Raw genomic sequence first — 22,500 nt, forward strand, 5'->3', positions numbered from 1 at the left:
TGAGATGCTATTATTATTAAAACATAAAATAATTATTTTGTCTTTTTTCTTATTTTAATTCTTGTTATTAATTGATTGTTAATGTTTATTTTGATTTAATTTTAACAACTGTGTTTTTATTTAATCCTTGCATTTTTTTTTTTTAAATATGTGATTTCTAAAATAATAAATGTCAAAATAAACTAAATATTAGTCACGGGAGTTTCTCATTAATTTGCTTATTGTAAATAAAAAAATAGATATTTTCAAAATGTCATTGACTGCTGTGATCAAAGCTGAATTTTCAGCATCATTACTCAACGCTTTTTTTCATTTTAATATTTTCATTATGATTTAATTCATTTCAATTGTTATTATAATTTATTAAATATACAGTAAAATTGAGAAATATTATTATTATCTAAAACAGCTGTTTTCTATGTGAATATGTGTTAAAGTGTAATTTATTTCTGTGATCTGCAGCTGTATTTTCAGCATCATTACTCCAGTCTTCAGTGTCACATGATCTTCAGAAATCATAATAATATACTGATTTACTGATGAACAAACATTTCTGATTATTATCAATGTTGAACACAGATGTGCTGCTCAATATTTTGTGGAAACTGTCATACATTTTATTTTTCTGGACTCACAGATGAATATAAAGTTCAAAAGAACAGCATTTATTTGATATGCGGTCAGCTGACAGGAAGACTCACTGGAAGATGGTGTTGGTGTCCAGATCCACACACACCACGTCCGTCGGCGGGTCGTAAAGGTCGAAGTAGCTGGAGTGGACGCCCACGATGAAGGGCATGGGAGCGCACAACACATCTGCCATCCGCAGCGGACACAGCGGGATATACGGACAGTGCCAGCGCAGAGGAAATGGCATCTGACACAGGAAATAACCGTCACATGACCAGCAGAGACAGGAAGTCACACCGCAAACTGATGAACTTACACTGGTGCTCAGGGATGCATGATAATGGTTCAATGGTTCATCTCGAATTTCATCACAATTACTGAACTTTCCAATGAGTACAATTAAAAAAACAAGATCAAGATCCCAACAGAGATCAATAAACTCACAGTTGCTGGTGTTTTCAGCTCATCAGCACTTTTTACGTACTTTTATGTATTATTTTATTTTTCTATTAGATCAGTGATTCTGAACCAGGGACCTCAAGGAGACTTAAAACGATTTGAAATGAGAGAAAACAAGCTTAAAACATTAAAAACATCATTCTACTTCTAAATGCAATTTGAATATAATCTTATTTTAATTTTAGTTTATTTTGGACTCACGGAGACGAGCGCTTCGCTGACGGACGTCAGAACATCGGGCCGCAGCGAGTGCAGCAGCAGCTTGTGTTCGGTCAGAACCGCCAGCAGCAGCGAACACGCGTTCTCCGGACCCAGATTCTGCAGCAGCTTCACAAAACTGGCCCCACTGAGAGCAGAGCATCAGCCAATCAGAACACAGGGCACAGACGCAGCAGCCAATCAGATCATCAGCAGACGAACTCACCTGAGCGGCAGCGGAGACGAGACGGGCTGACAGAGCAACAAGTTATCATACGGAGAGAGCTGAGGACACACAAACACACGGTTAATACACACACACACACACACACACACTCTCACACACACACACACTCACACACTCTCACACACACACACACACACTCTCACACACACACTCTCACACACACAGACACACACACTCTCACACACACTGACACACACACACTCTCACACACACACACAGACACACTCACCCTCACACACTCTCACACACACACACACACACACATTGATTTCTGCTTCCACCTCATGCTTTGATTTCCCGCCCAGCACCAGATTAACCCCTAATCAATCAACCCCTCGATCAGTTTGATATCAAGCGCTGGACTACTGATTGAGCTGATTTGCTCTGGATCTCTACAGTACTGTCAGAGAGGAGGATGATGATCGAGCTTCATCACCCGTTACCCACGTGTCTCTAGCGCCTCGGGGCCGGCGCCTGCGGAAGGAGCGGCAGGTTTAATCAGACATCAGCTCATGCTGAGACACCCTGAGACTCATCTGAGATCAATCACCTGCACCAGGATCCGAGGACGCTGAGCGGACGGGAACGGCACGTTGTGCATGAAGCTCGAGATGTGCCTGCAGACGGAGAGACGGATCGCTGTTAACATACGCTAATTTACAGAAAACTAATCTTTCAATAACACACAATCAATTCAGTCCTGTCTGCCTTTCTTATTCAATATCCTGCTTCACTTGCAAATACGTCACATTACAGCAAATAAAATAGATGCAGGTTTCGCACTGCCTTTAAATCCAGAAAACATTACTCTTAAAATAATCACTCTGTCCTCATTGGGAGCCAAACAACATTGGACCCCGTTTACTTTCATTATATGAACAAACTAAGAGATACCTGTTTCCACCGCAGAATAAAATGAATTAATAAAGATAATCATGACGTTTCTCACAATTAAGACTTATTTTATTCACAAGAAAAAAAGCCAGAATTGCTAGATATAAACTCAGAACTGTAAGAAAAAAATTAAAATTGTGAGATGAAAGTTGGAATTACCTTTTTCATTTTTTACTGTGACCAAACAAAAAAAAGTGAGGTGAGACGCAGAATTCGGAGGGAAAAAAGTCAGAATTCTGTGTTTATTTCTCATTTTTACATTGCGACACAAAGTCACAATTACAGATAAAAAGGTAACAATTCCTTTTTTATTTTTTATTCCGTTGCGGGAGAGACATTTCTCAAAATATCTTCTTTTGTGTTCTTTTTTGACATTTTTTAAAATGTGGTTTTTAGACCTAAACTATTAAATGTCAAAATACATAAAGTCAAAGCAAGTTTAAAAAATCTTTAAATATTTTTTTTCTCAATATGCATCAACTGGAGGATCATCTTGATCAAACCCTAACGTTCAGTTCTTGAAACTTCTAGAATCACAAATCAATTGTGCTGAAATATTTGAACCTACAGACCGTTTAGTAAATAAAAAAGAATTCATACAGATTTGAAATGGCTGAAATGGTCATAAAGGTGAATAAGAAAACGCATCATTTCCACACATGCACATTCAAAATGTTTAGTGTTAGAAGTCAAATTTGTTCTTTAATGTAGTTTTTCACTAAATGAATAAGTAAAGTTTAATCGTGTTTTGTGGCGTGAGCATCACTCACTTCTCCAGCGGCAGCACATGCGATCCGGAGATGGAGTATCTGTAGATGAAGGTCAGGAACTTCTGGAAGACGCTGAAGAAGGGCCAGTGTGAGAGAACGCAGATGCTCTTCTTGACCTGGACGCTGCGGTTGGTGATGGGCCGCCGGTCCACGACGCTCAGCAGACCCAGACGCACACACTGACGCTCCGACAGAGACTCGCGCGGATACGCCTCGTAGAACTGGATCGCAGCGCCGTACACCTGAGACACACACACACACACACACACCAAATCATCAGCTGCAATCAATGCTACACTGAGCGAACCTTTGTTTGTCAGGTTAGTGCATTAGAGTTTGAATAAATTACTTCAAATGCAGTTTATTATTGTGCAAAAATTTAGAAAGCACAAGCTTTTCTATCAGACTGAAGCAGCAAGTATAACTGTAGAAGATGGGAAAATAGTAAACTACAAGAAATCAACACAAGCGTTAAGAAGTCATTCAGTAGTGTTCAAAGGTTTGGAGTCGATAAGATTTTTAATGTTTCTGAAAGAAGTCTCTTCTGCTCACCGAGGCTGCATTTCTTTGTTCAAAAATACAGTAAAAAGTGTGAAATATTATTTCAATGTAAAACTTTTTTTTCTATGTGAATATGTGTTAAACTGTAATGTATTTCTGTGATCTGCAGCTGTATTTTCAGCATCATTACTCCAGTCTTCAGTGTCACATGATCTTCAGAAATCATAATAATATACTGATTTACTGCTCAACAAACATTCCTGATTATTATCAATGTTGAACACAGTTGTGCTGCACAATATTTTTATGGAAACTGTGATGCATTTTATTTTTCAGGATTCACAGATGAATAGAGAGTTCAAAAGAACAGCATTTATTTGAAATAGGAGTCTTTTATTATAAATGTCTGTACTGTAACTTTTTATCAATTTAATGTGTCCTTGATGAATAAAAGTGTCAAGATGTCGGACAGTCGACGTGTACAGAAACTGAGAAAGAACAGAGATCTATCGTTAGTTGTTATTGGTGTGAAGGGTGTTAAGTGGAAGGTTTTATGCTGAATAAGCTGAGGGACGGACCTTGTCTCCGGAGGCGCTGGTCAGGACGAAGGTGGAGAAGATGGGCAGCTGGTATTTAGTGTTGAGCGGCCAGCTCTCCACAGTCACTCCCATCGGCAGACAGAAGAGCGGAACAGAGTCCGGCAGTGGAAACGACTCCAGATCCTCCTCAGGATAGCGACTGATCAGACCTGAACACACACACACACACACACACACACACACACACACAGAGAGAGACACACACTCTTGCAGACTGCAGATAGACAAGCAGTATAGAGAGAGAGAGAGAGTGTGTGTGTGTGTGTGTCTATTAGTGCTACTGGATCTTAGCGCTGCGTTCGACACTATCGACCACAACATTCTTTTGAATGGACTAGAACACTTTGTTGGCATTAGTGGAAGTGCATTAGCATGGTTCAAATCATACTTATCTGAACGCCATCAGTTCGTAGCAGTTAATGAAGAGGTATCATATCGATCACAAGTGCAGTATGGAGTACCTCAAGGCTCAGTACTAGGGCCGTTACTTTTCACGCTTTACACATTTACATTTACATTTATTCATTTAGCTGACGCTTTTATCCAAAGCGACTTACAATTGCTATATATGTCAGAGGTCGCACGCCTCTGGAGCAACTAGGGGTTAAGTGTCTTGCTCAGGGACACATTGGTGTCTCACAGTGGATTCGAACCCGGATCTCTCACACCAAAGGCATGTGTCTTATCCACTGCGCCATCACCACCACCTGTTACATGTTACCCTCGGGAGATATTATCAGGAGACATGGTGTTAGTTTTCACTGTTATGCTGATGATACTCGGCTCTTTATTTCTTCGCGGCCCAGTGAAACACACCAATTTGAGAAACTAACGGAATCCAAACTTGATATAAAATACTGGATGACGAGTAACTTCTTACTGCTAAATTCTGAAAAAACAGAGGTGTTAATTATCAGACCTAAAAACCCCACATGTAATAACCTAGATCACTGTCTAACACGTGACGGCTGCTCTGTCGATTCTTCTTCATCAGTTAGGAACCTAGGTGTGCTGTTTGATAGCAATCTTTCCTTCGAAAGCCATGTTTCTAGCATCTGTAAAACTGCGTTTTTCTCAAAAATATATCTAAATTGTGACCTATGCTCTCAATGAGAAATGCAGATTAATTAATGTGTGTTTGTTTGTGACACTCACCTGCCTCATACACCAGGGCATTTGCTTTAGCCACTGAACGCTTGTAGCAGAGATACAGCGCCGGACCCCACTGAACACACACACACACACACACACACACACACACACACGCACACACGCACGCACACACGCACACACACGCACACACACACGCACACAAGCAATCAAAACCAAAAGAAAAGAAACCGAGAGTTAGAGAAACAAATAAAGCAGAAGAGGAAGTTCACAAGTGATGGTATTTTCTGAAGTGTGTGTCAAGAGGAAGAAGAAGCAGATGTGAACATAATTACAAGCTCAGCGCTTGTTTAACACACTGAGACACATTTAACCCCTCTGCATACGAACATACAGTAGTGTTCAAACGTTTGGGGTCAGTGAGATTTATTCATGTTTTTAAAACAAGTCTCTTCTCTTCACCAAGGCTGCCTTCATTTGATCAAAAATACAGTAAAAACGATTTAGAATAAATGTTTTCTATGTGAATGCGGTATAAAATGGCATTTATTTCTGTGACCAAAGCTGAATTTTCAGCATCATTACTTGTCTTTTTTTATTTAATTTTTTCATTTTTTGTTAGCATTTTTTGTAGTTTTATTTTGTTTTGTTAGGTATTTTTATTTATTTTGTTATTCTATATTATGTTATCAAATATACAGTAAATACAGCAAAAAAAAGTGTAATATTATTCTAATGTAAAACAGCTGTTTTCTGTGTGAATATGTGTTAAACTGTAATTTATTTCTGTGATCTGCAGCTGTATTTTCAGCATCATTACTGCAGTCTTCAGTGTCACATGATCTTCAGAAATCATAATAATATACTGATTTACTGCTCAACAAACATTTCTGATTGCTACATTTCACTGCTGGTTATACCCTGTATAATTGTGTATGTGAAAAAATAAAAATCTTGAATCTTGATTATTATTAATGTTGAAAACAGTTGTGCTGCACAATATTTTTGTGGAAACGGTTACATTTTATTTTTCAGGATTCACAGATGAATAGAGAGTTCAAAAGAACAGCATTTATTTGAAATAGAAATCTTTTGTAACATTATAAATGTCTTTACTGGCACTTTTGATCAATTTAATGCATCCTTGATGAATAAAATCTTACTGACCACAAAATTTGCAAAATGTGCACATTTTATGATATGGAGGTAGCAAACCAAACAGTGTTAATAAATAAAGAAGAGAGGAACACTTGATCATCTGAGTGAGTCAGTGACTCAGTGAATCAGTGACTCAGTGACTCAGTGACTCAGTGAATCAGTGACTCAGTGAATCATCACCATGCCGGTGTTGAGGTTCTTGTCCACTCTGCAGTAGGTGTGTGGTGCCGTCTCGCCCTTGCTAGGCATCAGCAGCGAGATCTCGGTGATGCCCAGCGTGTTTAGCGCCTGTGAGTCCGGCGCTCGGCGGAACATCAGGAAAGTGCGGTGCGTCACAGGACCGCCGGAGCTCAGGCTCGCAGAACGACTGTACGGAGTCGTCTCGATCACATGCCACCCCGGCCGGACCGGATCCTTGCCCTCGTACAGAACACTGACACAAACACACATAATTCATTCAAATTAACACTTTTAAATAGACTTCCGCAATTAATATTTGTTTAGTTCAGAATCATGATCTCTATTTGATACAAAAAAAATTCTGATTCTCAATTTATCCAGAATCGTGCAGCTCTACACTAGGCCTGCGATGATAAATGGATGCAGAATGGATTCTGAGATCTTCTGAATGCATGGCGATTCTCTCTGGACTGGATTCTGAGCTTATATTTTAACAGCAGGTGGCGCTCTACTCTAGTGTTTATCCACACACTCAAATGCTGATGAAGAAGAGCGCTGAAGAGCACTGAGTCTGTAATCTCACCTCGGCTCAGAATGCTTTTATGACGTCAGATTAATGTAAACACAGCCCACTGTGAACACTCTTGTAATTCACTTCAACCTTGTCGAATCTTATGAATGATTATTTTAGGTTCAAGTGTGTAAGGATTTGGAAACGAGCAGAGCACGGCTGTTTCTGAAGCATGCAGCGCCACCTGCTGTTCAAAACTAAGCTCAGAATCCACTCCAGAAACAATCACCATGCGTTCGGAAAATCTCAGAATCATTTCTCCATTTGCCATGCATCGAATTATTTTCCCAGCCCTAGTCTGCACTGTATGACACTCAACATAAAACACGTGCAGAAGGGGTGTGCGATATATATATCGTCTGCGATAATATCAGAATTGTTGTTTTAACGATGTGTGATTAGACATTATCGAGTATTTTGCAAAACCCATTCAAACCCCCTCCAGAGCACACGCTTACATCACATGAAGTCTAGACTAGTGCGTGTTCTTTCACTGCATGATTCGGGCTATTAAAATACATTTAAAATGATCACAACATTCAAGATATGGGGCAGAAATACATATGTGACCCTGGACCACAAAACCAATCATGCGTGTCAGTTTTTTTAAATTAAGATGTATACATCATCATCTGAATAAATAATCTTTCCATTGATGTATGGTTTGTTATGATAGGACAATATTTGAAAATCTGGAATCTGAGGGAGCAAAAAAATCTAAATATTGAGAAAATCTCCTTTAAAGTTGTTCAAATGAAGTTCTTAGCAATGCATATTACTAATCAGAAATGAAGTTTTGATATATTTATGGTAGGAAATGTACAAAATATCTTCATGGAACATGATCTTAATATCCTAATGATTTTTGTCATAAAAGAGAAATGTATAATTTTGATCCATACAATGTATTGTTGTCTATTGCTACAAATATACCTGTGTTACTCATGACTGCTTTTGTGCTGCAGGGACATTTTTATATCATTTCAAATAGTTAATCAATATCACACAAAGAGTGCTGTTTTTCTCCATGATTACAAATGTAATATTGCTTTTTTTTTTTTACACCAGTTCAATAAACAAGAAGTTAATTAAGAGAATTATATTTTAGACACTATATTGCCTGTTTTTGCTCTATTTCACCAACAAAAAAATAATCCCAACCACAGCCACAGCACTGTTTAGTGTCTCTGAGCAGCATGATGGTGATTCGTTCCTGAATGAATCAACCAATCGTTTAAATGATTCGGTTCAATCGCAATGATTCACTTATTAACACTGACTTACTGCCACCTACTGGCTGTTTTAATTTCACATTTAAAATTTCTTTTTTTTTTTTTATAATTTCAAATAACAGTATCCAAAGTTTTATGTTTAAAATATCAAAACATTATTTATGCATTTGTAATTGCAGGTTAAATACATTCATGTCCTGCATTAAATAGAGTGTAAATACATCACAAGGGGGAAGTCGTGGCCTAATGGTTAGAGAGTCGGACTCGTAGTCCAAAGGTTGTGGGTTCGAGTCTCCGGCCGGCAGGAATTGTAGGTGGGGGGAGTGAATGTCCAGCGCTCTCTCCACCCTCAATACCACGACTGAGGTGCCCTTGAGCAAGACACCGAACCCCCAACTGCTCCCCGGGCGCCGCAGCATAAATGCTGCCCACTGCTCCGGGTGTGTGTTCACTGCTGTGTGTGTGTGTTCACTGCTGTGTGTGTGTGTGTGTTCACTGCTGTGTGTGTGTGTGTTCACTGCTGTGTGTGTGTGTGTTCACTGCTGTGTGTGTGTGTGTGTGTGTGTGTGTGTGTGTGTTCAGTGCTGTGTGTGTGTGTGTGTGTGTTCACTGCTGTGTGTGTGTGTGTGTGTGTGTGTGTGTGTGTGTTCACTGCTGTGTGTGTGTGTGTGTGTGTTCACTGCTGTGTGTGTGTGTGTTCACTGCTGTGTGTGTGTGTGTGTGTTCACTGCTGTGTGTGTGTGTGTGTGTGTGTGTTCACTGCTGTGTGTGTGTGTGTTCACTGCTGTGTGTGTGTGTGTTCACTGCTGTGTGTGTGTGTGTGTGTGTGTGTTCACTGCTGTGTGTGTGTGTGTTCACTGCTGTGTGTGTGTGTGTGTTCACTGCTGTGTGTGTGTGTGTTCACTGCTGTGTGTGTGTGTGCACGTTGGATGGGTTAAATGCAGAGCACGAATTCCGAGTATAGGTCATCATACTTGGCCGTATGTCACTTCACTTCATCTAAACGCCTCTTCAGACGCAGCTTCTGTGTTTCCTCTGCATTGCAAAGATTAATTTTATTGATACTGATTTAATTTGCTTGGTAACAGCCCAAATGTCTTATTATTCTAATTGACTGAGTAAATGTAAGAATTTGAAAGGATAATGCAGACGTTTAGAAAATGACTTTATAAAAAGGTAAAAATCTTATTGGAAAAGGTTAATTTCTATCAGTGTGAACTGAGCACCACAGAATATGAAGAACATCAGAATCTTTAGGAGTCAGCTGTCAGCTGGTATTATACCAGCACAATAACACTCAGCAAAATATCCTCTAATTATCACGATTGATAAAATCCCAAAAAATATGTAGATGTTATTTTTCTCACCCGAGCTCGACGACGGGCGGTTTGTCGTGTCCTCGGCGGTAGCACAGGAACATGTGTGTGTTGTTGAGCAGGCCAGCGCTCAGCTCCGCCGGATGGCCTCCTTGTGTTTTCTCGATGCAGGTGAATCCCTCAGGAACGTCTTCTCCGAGGCCGCGGGCGATCACGGCCAGATCAGTGACGGGCTGCAGCGCTCTCACGCCCCGCTGCTGACCCTCCTCGTCCAGCGGAGACCCGGCGCCCGCCAGACCCGCCACCACGAAATAATCCACCAGCTGAGGACAGCGCTCCTCCGCCATCACGCCGGTCTAAACGCCACTGACACACACACACACGAAGAATTAGAAGAAATTACTACAAATACAGTTTATCGCACAAAATTCTAAAAGTAGACATAACAGTAGAAGATAGGGCTGTCGAAATAGCTGAAAAACTAAATTTGAATGTTGTACTTAAATATTATCAACAGAGTTAAAGTTGAACTTAAATGAATTTTTCAATGCTTTCTAAACACACGGCTCTTGTGTGAGACGCGAGTGCAGCGCTGATAGATGTCCCTCTAGAAAATGTGTTATATATTTTATTTTTCAGGATTCACAGATGAATAGAGAGTTCAAAAGCATTTATTAGAAATAGAAATCTACTGTAACATTATAAATGTCTTTACTGGCACTTTTGATTTAATGCGTCCTTCATGAATAGAAGTGTCCAGAGGTCGGACAGTGGACATGTACAGAAACAGACTATCATTAGTTGTTATTAATTTGACAAGGTTTAATAATCAAAAAGAATGATTAAACAATTCATAAAACTTAATATTTTTTTCCATTTTAACAATAACAGTGATAAATGAATTGTGTTTTATTTTCTCTCAAATTCTCTGTCTTCTGTTTTAATGGTTTCATTACATTTTAATAAGAAAAAAGGATGTCTAATAATTTCAATTTAATAAATCCTTTATTAATATATTTAATAATACTAAAATATAATATCATATATTATATATCATTATAATATTATATTGCCATATGAAATCAGTGTTATTTCTTGCCCAAATTCTGTGTTTTTTCTGAATTCCATTTTAATGGTTTAATTAAATTTTAATAACCAAAAAGAATGGTTAAACAATTGAATTCATTAAACTCTCCCCATTTAAAAATTAAATAAACATAAAATTTGTAACAATAATAGTGTCCTTTGAAATGTGTTTTTTCTTCAATTCTGTATTGGGTGTCTAAGATTTGAGAATCTTTAACAAATAAATAAATAATTTATTAACATTTTATGAATTATTATTACATTTTATGACATGTTTTTATTTTTCAAATTCTTAAAACATTTTTCTAGATTCAATGTTTGTGATTTAATACAAAAATATCATCAAAAACACTGATAATCAAATGAATGCATTAAAAACAAAACGATAAATTAAAAATAATTGTTCATTGTTTAAATTAAAACATGGAAGAAAAAGTAATATTCACAGACACTCATCCATATCAGCATGAGATTCTGCGCTCAGCCCTACTTTTGATTCAGTAAACCAAAATTTGCCTAATTCAGTAACATTTCATGACAGGAAGTGCACACTGTCAGCGCGTTTCCTGCTCATCACACAAACACACGTGTCTGCCTGATGGGGTCAAAGGTCACTGCGCAGGTGACGGGTGATGACAGACTCGCTGCATCCGTCACATCTACAAACACACCCGTCGCCATAGCGACCGCCTCAGGACCGGACATCCCTGCTGAGAGCAAGCAGGTTAACTGACCGCTGGAGCATCAGACGAGACCGAACCACATCAGACCGGTTCTGTCTCCAGATCAGGTCATGAATGAAGAGACGAACACTCGCTCGCTCTCTCTCATATCACACACACGAGCGATCACTGATGCACACAAGCAGGAAACTATCAGAGGAAACAACAGCCGCTTCACTTCCTCTGCATCGCTCAGCCGTTCAGAAATCAAAGCGCAGAGACATGTTTCCGGCAGAAACACACTGAGAATCAGACAGAACGACTGCAGACGTCACACAGAGCAGCTCAGAACACACACACACACACACACGTCTGTTTAATGTCTTCAACAACTCTGCTTACATTCAATGATCTATAACTGCTCAAATCAAAACATCACATTTCAATCCCTCAACAACATGTTCATTTCAGAACCAGGATTCACACGGGCTGGGAAAAGCTAGATATATAAATGAGTTCTAGACCTGGAGAAACTTATAAAGTACTTAAAGAGTCATGGATATTTCTGTTTTTTCTACTTATGTCCAGCTCTAAAACATTTTATTAGGTAGAAATTTCTACTTGTAAGTAAAATTGATAATTGAAAAAAAAAAAGGCATAATTATGACTTGCTATGCTCTTGAAACTTTTCATTTGAATTAATATTAATATATTTGAATTATTATATATTTATTAATATTAATAAAACATTGAAACTGTATTTAATTTAATGGTAATACTTATATAAATGTTTAGATGTTTAAAGTCACAATGAAATGGAAGTAGTGACAGGTCTTTTCTTTCTTTTTAGTGAAACAAACTAAATGTAGGCCACTTGGATAGTTTTAGTTAAAAATTAGGATCCAATATACAGAAAAAAGTCAAATATTAAAAAAACAAAACTTACAATTAACAAGTAAAAATAAATAAACATGAATTGATGAATTCACAATAAGATCTATACCCAAGTATAGAAAATACATAGTATAGAATTTAATTTCATGCTCATTTCAGTCATTTAAATGGCCAGTCCTAGTTTCTGTAAATAATAAATGTTGAAAACGAGCAGCTTATTGTTGAGAACAATGAAGCAGAGAACCGCTGATCTACATGAGACTCTGCAGGACAACAGATGAAGAGCCTTTATCCTTCCAGAGACACTCAGAGACTGACACTCATTCAGAGCCACACACACACACTCACGTGCACACACACACTAAAACACACTCACGCACACACACACTAAAACACACTCACGTGCATACACACACTCACACTCACGTGCACACACACACTAAAACACACTCACTCACACACACACACTCATGCACACGCACACGCTCACGCACACACTCACACAGACTACATCACACACAACATCACACACACACACACTCACTCACACACACTCACTCACACACTCACACACTACATCACACACACTCACTCACACACACACACACCATCACACACACACACACACACAGCATCACACTCACTCACTCACACACTCACACACTCACACACTCACACACTCACACACTCACACACTCACACACACACACACACACACACACACACACACACACACACACACACACACACCACCTCACTCACTCACTCACAACCACACACACTTACACTCACTCACACTCACTCTCACACACACACACTTACACACACACACACACACACACACTCACACACTACATCACACACACACACTCCCTCACACACACACACACACACACATCTATCCGCTGCGCTGAGGAGGAAGCAGGACAGAAACGGATTCCTGAACAGCAGAAGAGCGTATGCTAACACTCAGTGTGCTGATCAATCCATTAACTTCCCATTTATAAAGGAACTGGATATTGTTTTGCACTATTAACACTTGAAAGGTTTCTCTTTACAATCACTATGTATACAAGCAAATCCATCAAACTAATAGCTGAGCACATACTGTATAACCTCCTGGGAAATAACATCAGGAAAAGAAACACGCATTTGTAGATCAGTATCCATGAGTACAGGAATATATTCCCAATTCTGAACGTATATACACATCATATTCATATTCATGTCTTTAACCAGAGCTGAAACAGAATATGATGTGTATGTAACACCGTGTCCTAACTACGCATGTCACAACACAATAAATTTAATTCATGCTAAATATATCACAAATACATTTTCATATTTATGTACTTAAAATAAAATGCCCTGCAATTGTACTTTTAGTGTACTAAACTGGTATACTTAAAGTCTGCTAAATTGGAACAACTAATTTTGTACTTAATGCACTTTAATTGTGCAGAATTAGTGCTGAAGTTCAATTAAAGATATACTTAGTATATTTTATTGTGCTAAAGCGGAAGTATTGCAAGTATACTTTATTGGTACACTTTAAATACTTTGCATTTAATGACCTATATTATTCAAAGGTCACACAATCCTCATTAAAAGTGACATTAAAACAGATTTTATACTTAATATTAAGAAATATGCATCGTGCACAAGTAGTACACTAAATAAAGTTTAATTATAATTTTTATATCAGCAAGTCTAGAGTAATCTGTCAGTAAATATCAAAAGTGTACTCTAAATATATTACTCATTTACTAGGGTCAGTATGTACATTTAATAATGTTAAAAAGGTTTCATATTTATGAATTAGATTAGAAGCTTATCCATTTTGTTGTGAGTGCAGAGCGCTTCTGATTGGCTGTGATATCTGATTCATGATTGGTCTACATGACGTTGACCGATGTGAGCAGAACAGTTCCACATCAAACTCACTTGTGAATGTGAACTACAGCCCATCCACACACAGCCTGCAGATCGCTGACACACAAAACAGGAAAAGAGACACTGCGGCAGGAAGAGAGCACAAGAAGATTGATTTATAGCCACTGAAGGATTGATGCAGGACACACAGCAGAACTGAGAGCGCCTCACTGACCACAGAACAGTCCAGAAGATCAGAAATGAGTAAAGATCTGAGCTGGAGCTTCAACTACAAACACTGAACCAGCCGCAGGTCGATTCACACATTCTGTGCTGTGCATACTGTACTATATACTGTATACTGGTGACTAGTGTTAAACTAGTACTTCAAAATTATGTCTCTAATTATGTCTCTATTTGTTTCTCTGTTGATTAACATCCCGTGGTAACTAGGAATGACAGAAGCTTCAGTCTGGATCCAACCCTTAAATGATCTGAGATGACCGAACACCTGAGAAAAGATGATGCCAACCCCTCAGAGGACCTCAGAGGATGCCAACGCTCAGACAACATACAGAATTAACAAATATTGCCATAAGTTAAATATATTAAGGTTCTGCAATATATAAATATATTGTGGAAACTTAAATTCCTGTAGAGCTGCTTTGCAACGATTTGTATCTTATACAAATAAACTTGAACTTGAATTGAATTGAAGTATACAATGACAGACTCTTCACACATGACCTCATTATATGTCATATTTAATTCAGCGATCTGCACCCAGTTACTAAACATGATTTACTATGACATTTGCTTTGTTCTAAAATGTCTGAACTTCTGTCAGTCTGACTGAATAATGAGTCAGGAAAGAGACGCTAAAAATAACAGCAAGAAATGGAAGGTCTAGTCAAGAGCATTGCATTGTGGGATGCAGGGACACATGCAGTGTTCTCTGTTGTTCTGCTCACTATAGCAAATGTAGTAAATTGTACAGAATACATACTGTATTATGTATAGTATGAGTAGTATGTGTAAAGTGAGTATAGTATGAGTAGTATGTGTAGCATGAGTAGTGTGTGCAGAGTAATTATTATAGTATGAGTAGTGATAGTGTGAGAAGTATGAGTAGCTTATTTAGTATGAGTAGTATGTGTAGAGTAAGCATAGTATGAGTAGTATGCGTAGCGTGAGTGGTGTGCACATTATTATAATATGAGTAGTGATAACATGAGAAGTCTGAGTACCGTATTTAGTGTGAATTGTATGTAAAGTGTGAGAAGTATAAGTAGTATGTAGTGTATAAGTAGTATGTAGTGTAGTGTGAGTAGTCCGAGTAGTATGTGTAGTATTAGTATGTGTAGTGTAAGTAGTATAGTGTGTATAGTTTGTGTAGTATGTGTAGCATTGAAGAGTATGTGCAGTGTGAGTATACGTAGTATGTGTAGAGTGAGTAGCCTGAGAAGTATTAGTTTTGTAGTATTAATATGCATAGTCTGTGTAGTATGGTGTGTGTAGTTGGTATGAATTATAAGTATTGTGAATAGTATAGTATGTATAGTATCTGTAGCTTGAGTAGTATGTGTAGTGTGAGACATTAAGTAGTATGTGTAGAGTGAGTAGTATAATGAGTAGTGTGTAGAGTGAGCAGTATAATGAGTAGTGTGTAGAGTGAGCAGTGTGAATAGTACTGTGCATAGTTTGTATAGTATGTGTAGAGTGAGTAGTATGTATAGTTGGTGTAGTGAGAGCAGTTCGAGTAGTATAGTGTGTATAGTATGTGTAGCTGGTGTAATGTAAGTAGCATGTGTAGTAGTGTGTATAGTATGTGTAGTCTGAGTAGCCTATTGTCTATAGTGTGTATAGTGTATATATAGTATGTGTAATATGTGCAGTGTGAGTAATGCAGTGTGCATAGCTTGTATAGTATGTGTAATGTTAGCAGTGGGAGTAGTATGTGGTATAGTGTATAAAGTTTGAGTATTAGGTGAAGCGTGAGCAGTGGGAGTAATTTGTTATGTTATGTGCAGTGTGAGAAGTATAGTGTAAAGTTTGTGTAGCATGAGCAGTATGTGTAGTATAGTGCATATAGTACATGTAGTATAGTTTGTATACTTTGTGTAGTGTGAGAAGTGTGAGCATTATAACATGTATAGTATGTATAGTATAGGCAGTATTGTGTGTGAAGTTTGTGTAGTATGAACAGTATAGTGTGTAAAGTTTGTGTAGTGTGAGCACTGTGAGTAGTATGTGTAGTATAGTATGTCTGCTTTGTATAGTGTGAGCAGTATAGTGTATAGTTTGTGTAGTGTGAGTATTGTTTGTAGAATTTGTAGTATGTTTAGTGTGAGCAGCGTGTAGTTTGTGTATTGTGAGCATTGTGAGTAGTGTTTGTAGTATGGGTAGTGTGAACAGTATAGTGCGAGTAGTGTGTGTAGCGTGAGCAGTATAGTGCCAGTAGTGTGTGTAGCGTGAGCAGTATAGTGCCAGTAGTCTGTGTAGTATGAGTAGTATAGTGCGAGTAGTCTGTGTAGTATGAGCAGCATAGTGCAGGTAGTCTGTGTACTATGAGCAGTATAGTGCGAGTAGTGTTTGTAGTATGAGTAGTCTGTGTACTATGAGCAGTATAGTGCAGGTAGTCTGTGTACTATGAGCAGTATAGTGCGAGTAGTGTTTGTAGTATGAGTAGTCTGTGTACTATGAGCAGTATAGTGCGAGTAGTCTGTGTAGTATGAGCAGTATAGTGCGAGTAGTCTGTGTACTATGAGCAGTATAGTGCGAGTAGTCTGTGTAGTATGAGCAGTATAGTGCGAGTAGTGTTTGTAGTATGAGTAGTCTGTGTAGTATGAGCAGTATAGTGCGAGTAGTGTTTGTAGTATGAGTAGTCTGTGTAGTATGAGCAGTATAGTGCGAGTAGTGTGTGTAGTATGAGTAGTCTGTGTAGTATGAGCAGTATAGTGCGAGTAGTGTGTGTAGTATGAGTAGTCTGTGTAGTATGAGCAGTATAGTGCGAGTAGTCTGTGTAGTATGAGCAGTATAGTGCGAGTAGTCTGTGTAGTATGAGCAGTCTGTGTAGTATGAGCAGTATAGTGCGAGTAGTGTTTGTAGTATGAGCAGTATAGTGCGAGTAGTGTTTGTAGTATGAGCAGTATAGTGCGAGTAGTGTGTGTAGTATGAGTAGTCTGTGTAGTATGAGCAGTATAGTGCGAGTAGTCTGTGTAGTATGAGCAGTCTGTGTAGTATGAGCAGTATAGTGCGAGTAGTGTTTGTAGTATGAGCAGTATAGTGCGAGTAGTGTTTGTAGTATGAGTAGCGTGAGCAGTAAGCGATTGCAAACACAGCCTGCGGCCGCAGCACATCAGCACTCACCCTGAATGAACCGTATGGGTCAGATGAATGGTATCAGATGAGTCGGGTTGAGCTGCATGTTTCGGTGGCGACACACACAAACTCAGGTGTCTTCATTAGAAAACTCCACTTCCTGTTTCAGCTCATCTTTGAGCTGAGGATGTGTTTCCTGTCCGTGCTGCTTTTAGCTCTTTCTAAGCACTTTCAACACTCACTTCCTCAAACGCATCCGCTGCACAACACAAGAGTTTCCCTCATTCATCTCGGTTCATCTGCAGCTGTATGAATATCAAGTATGACTGATTACAGATCACACACACACCAACACTAGTGCTGCTGCTCACTGCCTTTGAGCTTTAAATATAATCCAACTGTTACCAAAGTACAAATCTCCTTTAAAGTTGTTCAAATGAAGTTCTTAGCAATGCATATTACTAATCAAAAATGAAGTTTTGATATATTTATGGTAGGAAATTTACAAAATATCTTCATGGAACATGATCTTAATATCCTAATGATTTTTGTCATAAAAGAGAAATGTATAATTTTGATCCATACAATGTATTGTTGTCTATTGCTACAAATATACCCGTGTTACTCATGACTGCTTTTGTGCTGCAGGGACACATGTTTATTATTAATAACCAGGGCCTGAAGTTAACTTTTTTGACCACCAGCCACTGTGGCAGGTGGATTTAAAAATCCACCTGCCACAGTAACTTTTTACCAGCCAGTTTTTTTTTGTTTGTTTTTTTTGCCTCATAAAGGTGAAAAATAGAAATCACACAAACATTATTCTTTAACTTGTAAGAATACACATTTAAGTGCTGTCAAGTTATTAACGAAATCATTATAAGTAATAATAACTCTTAGACTATATATTTTTTAATCTTTTTATTCATTGATTTGCCGGGATAGAAAAACAGGTATACACACACACACCGTGCTAACTCAACAGATATAAGTTAGACCTAAGTTACCGCAGCTCGTATGTAAACACATCACACACGGACACGGCTGTGTTGATGGCTGATTTAGTCTAGACAGTTCCTGGCAACTGTTAATTACAGCCTTCAGGAACCGTTAAGCAGAACTAAATGAATATTACTGGTAAAGTTACTGGGTACCGGACATTTTCTCACTGGTTCCCAACTCCCAACATACACACGCACACACATCTGTGACACACAAACGTAGTCAACGAAGGGCATCATGTTCTTGCCGATCGCGTGATCGTTCCGAAACAGAAGTCGCATCTTTTCAAACTGCGCTGCTTTCATGGACGTCAGTGCCTTGACCGCAGCGGTCTCCTCCGGAAGCGCAGTCTTTGATATTTTGCAATTTATTGTGTGTAGGTGGCTTTTTGATGACTCGTGGTCCTTAATTGCTTCTAATTTTAAGTTTTTAGTCCCGATTACAAAAGGATTTGACTTCGCTTTCTCTGAGCCATACATAGCTACGGCAGTCACTGCAGTACATTTAATCTGTACTGCGGTCATAAATCAGCCACTCACGAACCTTGCCGTTGTCGCCACTTTGTATTAAAACGTCGTCTTACTTTTCTTTGACTCATCCTCATCTTTTTGTTCGTTGTTCGTTTCAGCCGTTCGTTTGTACCTTGAGCTAAAATCCAACGAAAAGGCAGACTTAAAAAAAACAGACGCAAAAAAACAACAACTCAATTCTCATTGGCTACCCGCCAATGTGGCAGGTAGATTGACGGTTTTACCCGCCAATTGCAAAATTCACCCGCATTTGGCGCGTGGTCGGGTGTTAATTTCAGGCCCTGTTAATAACACATATCAACTGATATCTATTATTGAGCAGCTGACTGATATAATGCTGATCAACAATACATTAATCAAAATAAATTAGATCAATTAAATATATTGTAAATATTTAGACAAATTCACAAATAAAAGGTTTCATATTATTGCCATTCTGGTGCCATGTTTCTAGAACATTATTGGGTGATATTAAATGAAGAAACGCACATCTGTAAGATTAATCATGATCGAAGACTAATTCTGGTTCTGTGTTGATATTACGCTAATGTTCCTGAAGCAGAACCAGATCAGAACCTCCTGACGGTCCATACCACACACACACACACACACACACACACACACACACACACACACACACACACTCTCTCTCACTCACACAACTTTCACACACACACACCCCCACACACACACTCTCTCTCACTCACACAACTCTCACACTCACACACTCACACACACACACCTGTCTCGGCTGATCTCTTCAGGGATCCTGATGTTTAAATCGCACGCGTCTGTTGCAGCTGTCATTATTAATAACGGTTCGGTTCGGTTCGGGACTCACCTCAGCAGCAGCAGCTCGGCTCAGTTCGGCTCTCGTCTCGTCCCGAAGCTTCGGCTCATAGCGTCGTTTGGTCCGGTCGGTACCGGGCTCGTTAGGGCTCTAGCTAGACTGCGAGGAACGACCGTAACCGCTGCGCTCCGCCATCACGGACAGAACGCGAGCTGAGACTCGACGCGACGCGCCGACTGACGCCTAGCGGCGCGGAGCCGCATTACAACAACCGCACTGACAGCGACTGGGAAGCTTCTGATCGGTCTGAATTATTAATATCATTTTAATAATCAGTAACTTAAGTCTATCCGCGTCGTCACTGAGATCCTCGCGCGCTTCTGAAGTGACGCATGACGCTGTCACGTGACTCGTGTCTGTTTATGATTACTTGACAAGGATTTAATATTAATTTTATATATTTGTCCAAACGCCAGTCTTCCATCAGCGTGTCAGGTACGGATTATTGGCGTTATAATAGATTTAAATCATGATTTATCGATCACAACCTCAATATTGTGAAATATTCTACTTTTAAACTGCTGTTTTCTGTAAGAATCTCTGTTAAATTCTCATTTATTTCTGCGATAAAAGCTGAATTTTCAGTTCATTTGAGCGAAAACGTCTACACAAAATATTAAGCTGCAAAAAACCTTTTGAACATTGACAAGAAACATTTTTAATAACTGAGCATCAGTAATAACAGAAATCAGTATATTATTATGATTTCTGAAGATCACTGAAGACTGCAGTAATGATGGGTAAATACAGCTGTGATCACAGAAATAAATTACAGTCTAGCAGATATTCACATAGAAAACAGCTGATTTACATTAGAATAATATTACACTGTTTTTACTATATTAAACTTTTATTAATTAAATTGCTGCCGCTGTGGTGAGCAGAAAATATTAAAAAATCCTAATATTTCCCAGCTTTAGACCAGTACTCTGTCTGATATATGCATGTATAACATGAAGAAATGACGTCACAGAGGCCGGTGCTCATATCACTTCAATTCTTTATTTTTCTGTAAAATAAGGTGAGGATACAGTCTTAAAAAAATGATCCGTCAGAAGCACCTATGCTTTCAGGACATTATTTACAACATTCCCTGGTTATCAAAATAACAAATTAAGAGCAACAATCATAAAAGTACATCTTAAAATAGAATGCGCATTCTTTTGAGACCTAGACAAAAGCTAGGACTATATACCACGGTGAAGAGCTCCAGCAGGACACGAACCCATAACATCAAGCTCTCTATCAGACCTGAGCTGCTCAACAGACATCAGACATTAACACACACTCATATTTCAAACAAACCCTCAGACGCTGACTTTAAACACTTCTCTGAACAGATTCTATATACAAACATGGGTGACAAAAGTACTCTGTTCATCACAGACTGAATTATTCATAGATTCTGCTCCGGCACGAAGCTTAACTAACACTCGTTTATCTGCACTCCATGTTTTACCAGCAGCGTCCGGCGCCGAGTCCAACATCAAACACTCGCTGACAAATCAGACCATGTTTTGTTTGTTTAACGCCAGCTTCTGTGGAAGCCCGTTTCCACCACAGCATAAAAACATTAATAATTCAGTTTATATCTCACAATTCTGTTTATAGCACAATTCCAATTTTAAATCGCAATTTCAACTTTCTATCGGAATTCAGAGATTACTGATATTGTAATTTTATAGCACAATTCTACGTTTATATCTCACAATTCTGACTTTATATCACACAATTATGTTTATAACGTTATTTTACGTTTCTCACAATTATAAAAAGTTGCAATTACCATTTTTATTTTTTATTCCATGGTGGAAACCAGCTTCCTATTATTTCTATTGTCATGGCTAAATGTAATGTTAAAATGTGATGGATAAAATGCCCATGAGATTCTAAGATCTATTTGTAATGAAAACGGATTCTAGACTTTATTAAAAATCATTTCCAGAATTTAAAAAAAAATTTTTTTTGTGATATTACTTTAAGACGGTTCAGCCCATTTACCCACTAAAATCACTGCATGTCATGAGTGAATTTGGCCTAAAAAAAAATATATATATATATATTGTTGTTGCAAAGGATAATTGATCATTTCTTCCCTTTGATTTTGGTGTGAATTGTGACGTTTTGTTCTGGACTAAATTTGTGCGATTCACCTGAAAACATTCACAATCCACCTGGCGATCGACATGTTTCTCAACATATTAATTTATTTCATATACAAATATACATTTATGCGCATAAACATCTATAGCAACTTTATTTAAAAATAAATCTCATAGTACGCAGTATTAAGTTACATAAAAATACGTGTTCCTCTGAATATGGCCTTGCTCAGGAGAATAATCGTGCAAATACAGGCAGAAGAGTGCAGACGAGCGGATCGCAGTAAACCTCACACACACACACACACACATCTGG

The 22,500-nt window shown here is 38.5% G+C and overlaps 2 protein-coding genes across 3 annotated transcripts in view; both read right to left on the reverse strand.

The window, feature by feature from the left end:
* Nucleotides 1-20,241, reverse strand: part of LOC306887712 (DENN domain-containing protein 4B-like) — a 45,120-nt gene extending 24,879 nt beyond the window's left edge. Inside the window, exons 1-10 of one of the 2 annotated variants that reach the window (XM_079445683.1) lie at nt 20,074-20,241; nt 9,917-10,231; nt 6,747-6,999; nt 5,454-5,523; nt 4,278-4,447; nt 3,199-3,440; nt 2,085-2,151; nt 1,514-1,572; nt 1,291-1,435; nt 702-877 (exon numbers count right to left, since the gene is read on the reverse strand). In XM_079445683.1, coding sequence (XP_079301809.1) covers nt 702-877; nt 1,291-1,435; nt 1,514-1,572; nt 2,085-2,151; nt 3,199-3,440; nt 4,278-4,447; nt 5,454-5,523; nt 6,747-6,999; nt 9,917-10,212 — 1,478 coding nt within the window. In that variant the 5' untranslated portion in view covers nt 10,213-10,231; nt 20,074-20,241. Of the gene's footprint in view, nt 1-701; nt 878-1,290; nt 1,436-1,513; nt 1,573-2,084; nt 2,152-3,198; nt 3,441-4,277; nt 4,448-5,453; nt 5,524-6,746; nt 7,000-9,916; nt 10,232-17,748; nt 17,839-20,073 lie in introns of those variants that run through there. The other variant, XM_079445684.1, reaches the window with a different exon arrangement.
* An 824-nt stretch (nt 20,242-21,065) lies between these two features.
* The window catches only part of LOC306887713 (CREB-regulated transcription coactivator 2-like), a 40,104-nt gene continuing 38,669 nt past the window's right edge, over nt 21,066-22,500 (reverse strand). Inside the window, exon 14 of the mRNA XM_079445685.1 lies at nt 21,066-22,500. This exon is cut by the window's right edge and continues 1,384 nt beyond it. The gene's annotated coding sequence lies outside the window, so the exon portion shown is untranslated.

The sequence above is a fragment of the Barbus barbus genome, assembly GCF_936440315.1.
Source record: "Barbus barbus genome assembly, chromosome: 21".
NCBI classification, from domain to species: Eukaryota; Metazoa; Chordata; class Actinopteri; order Cypriniformes; family Cyprinidae; genus Barbus; species Barbus barbus.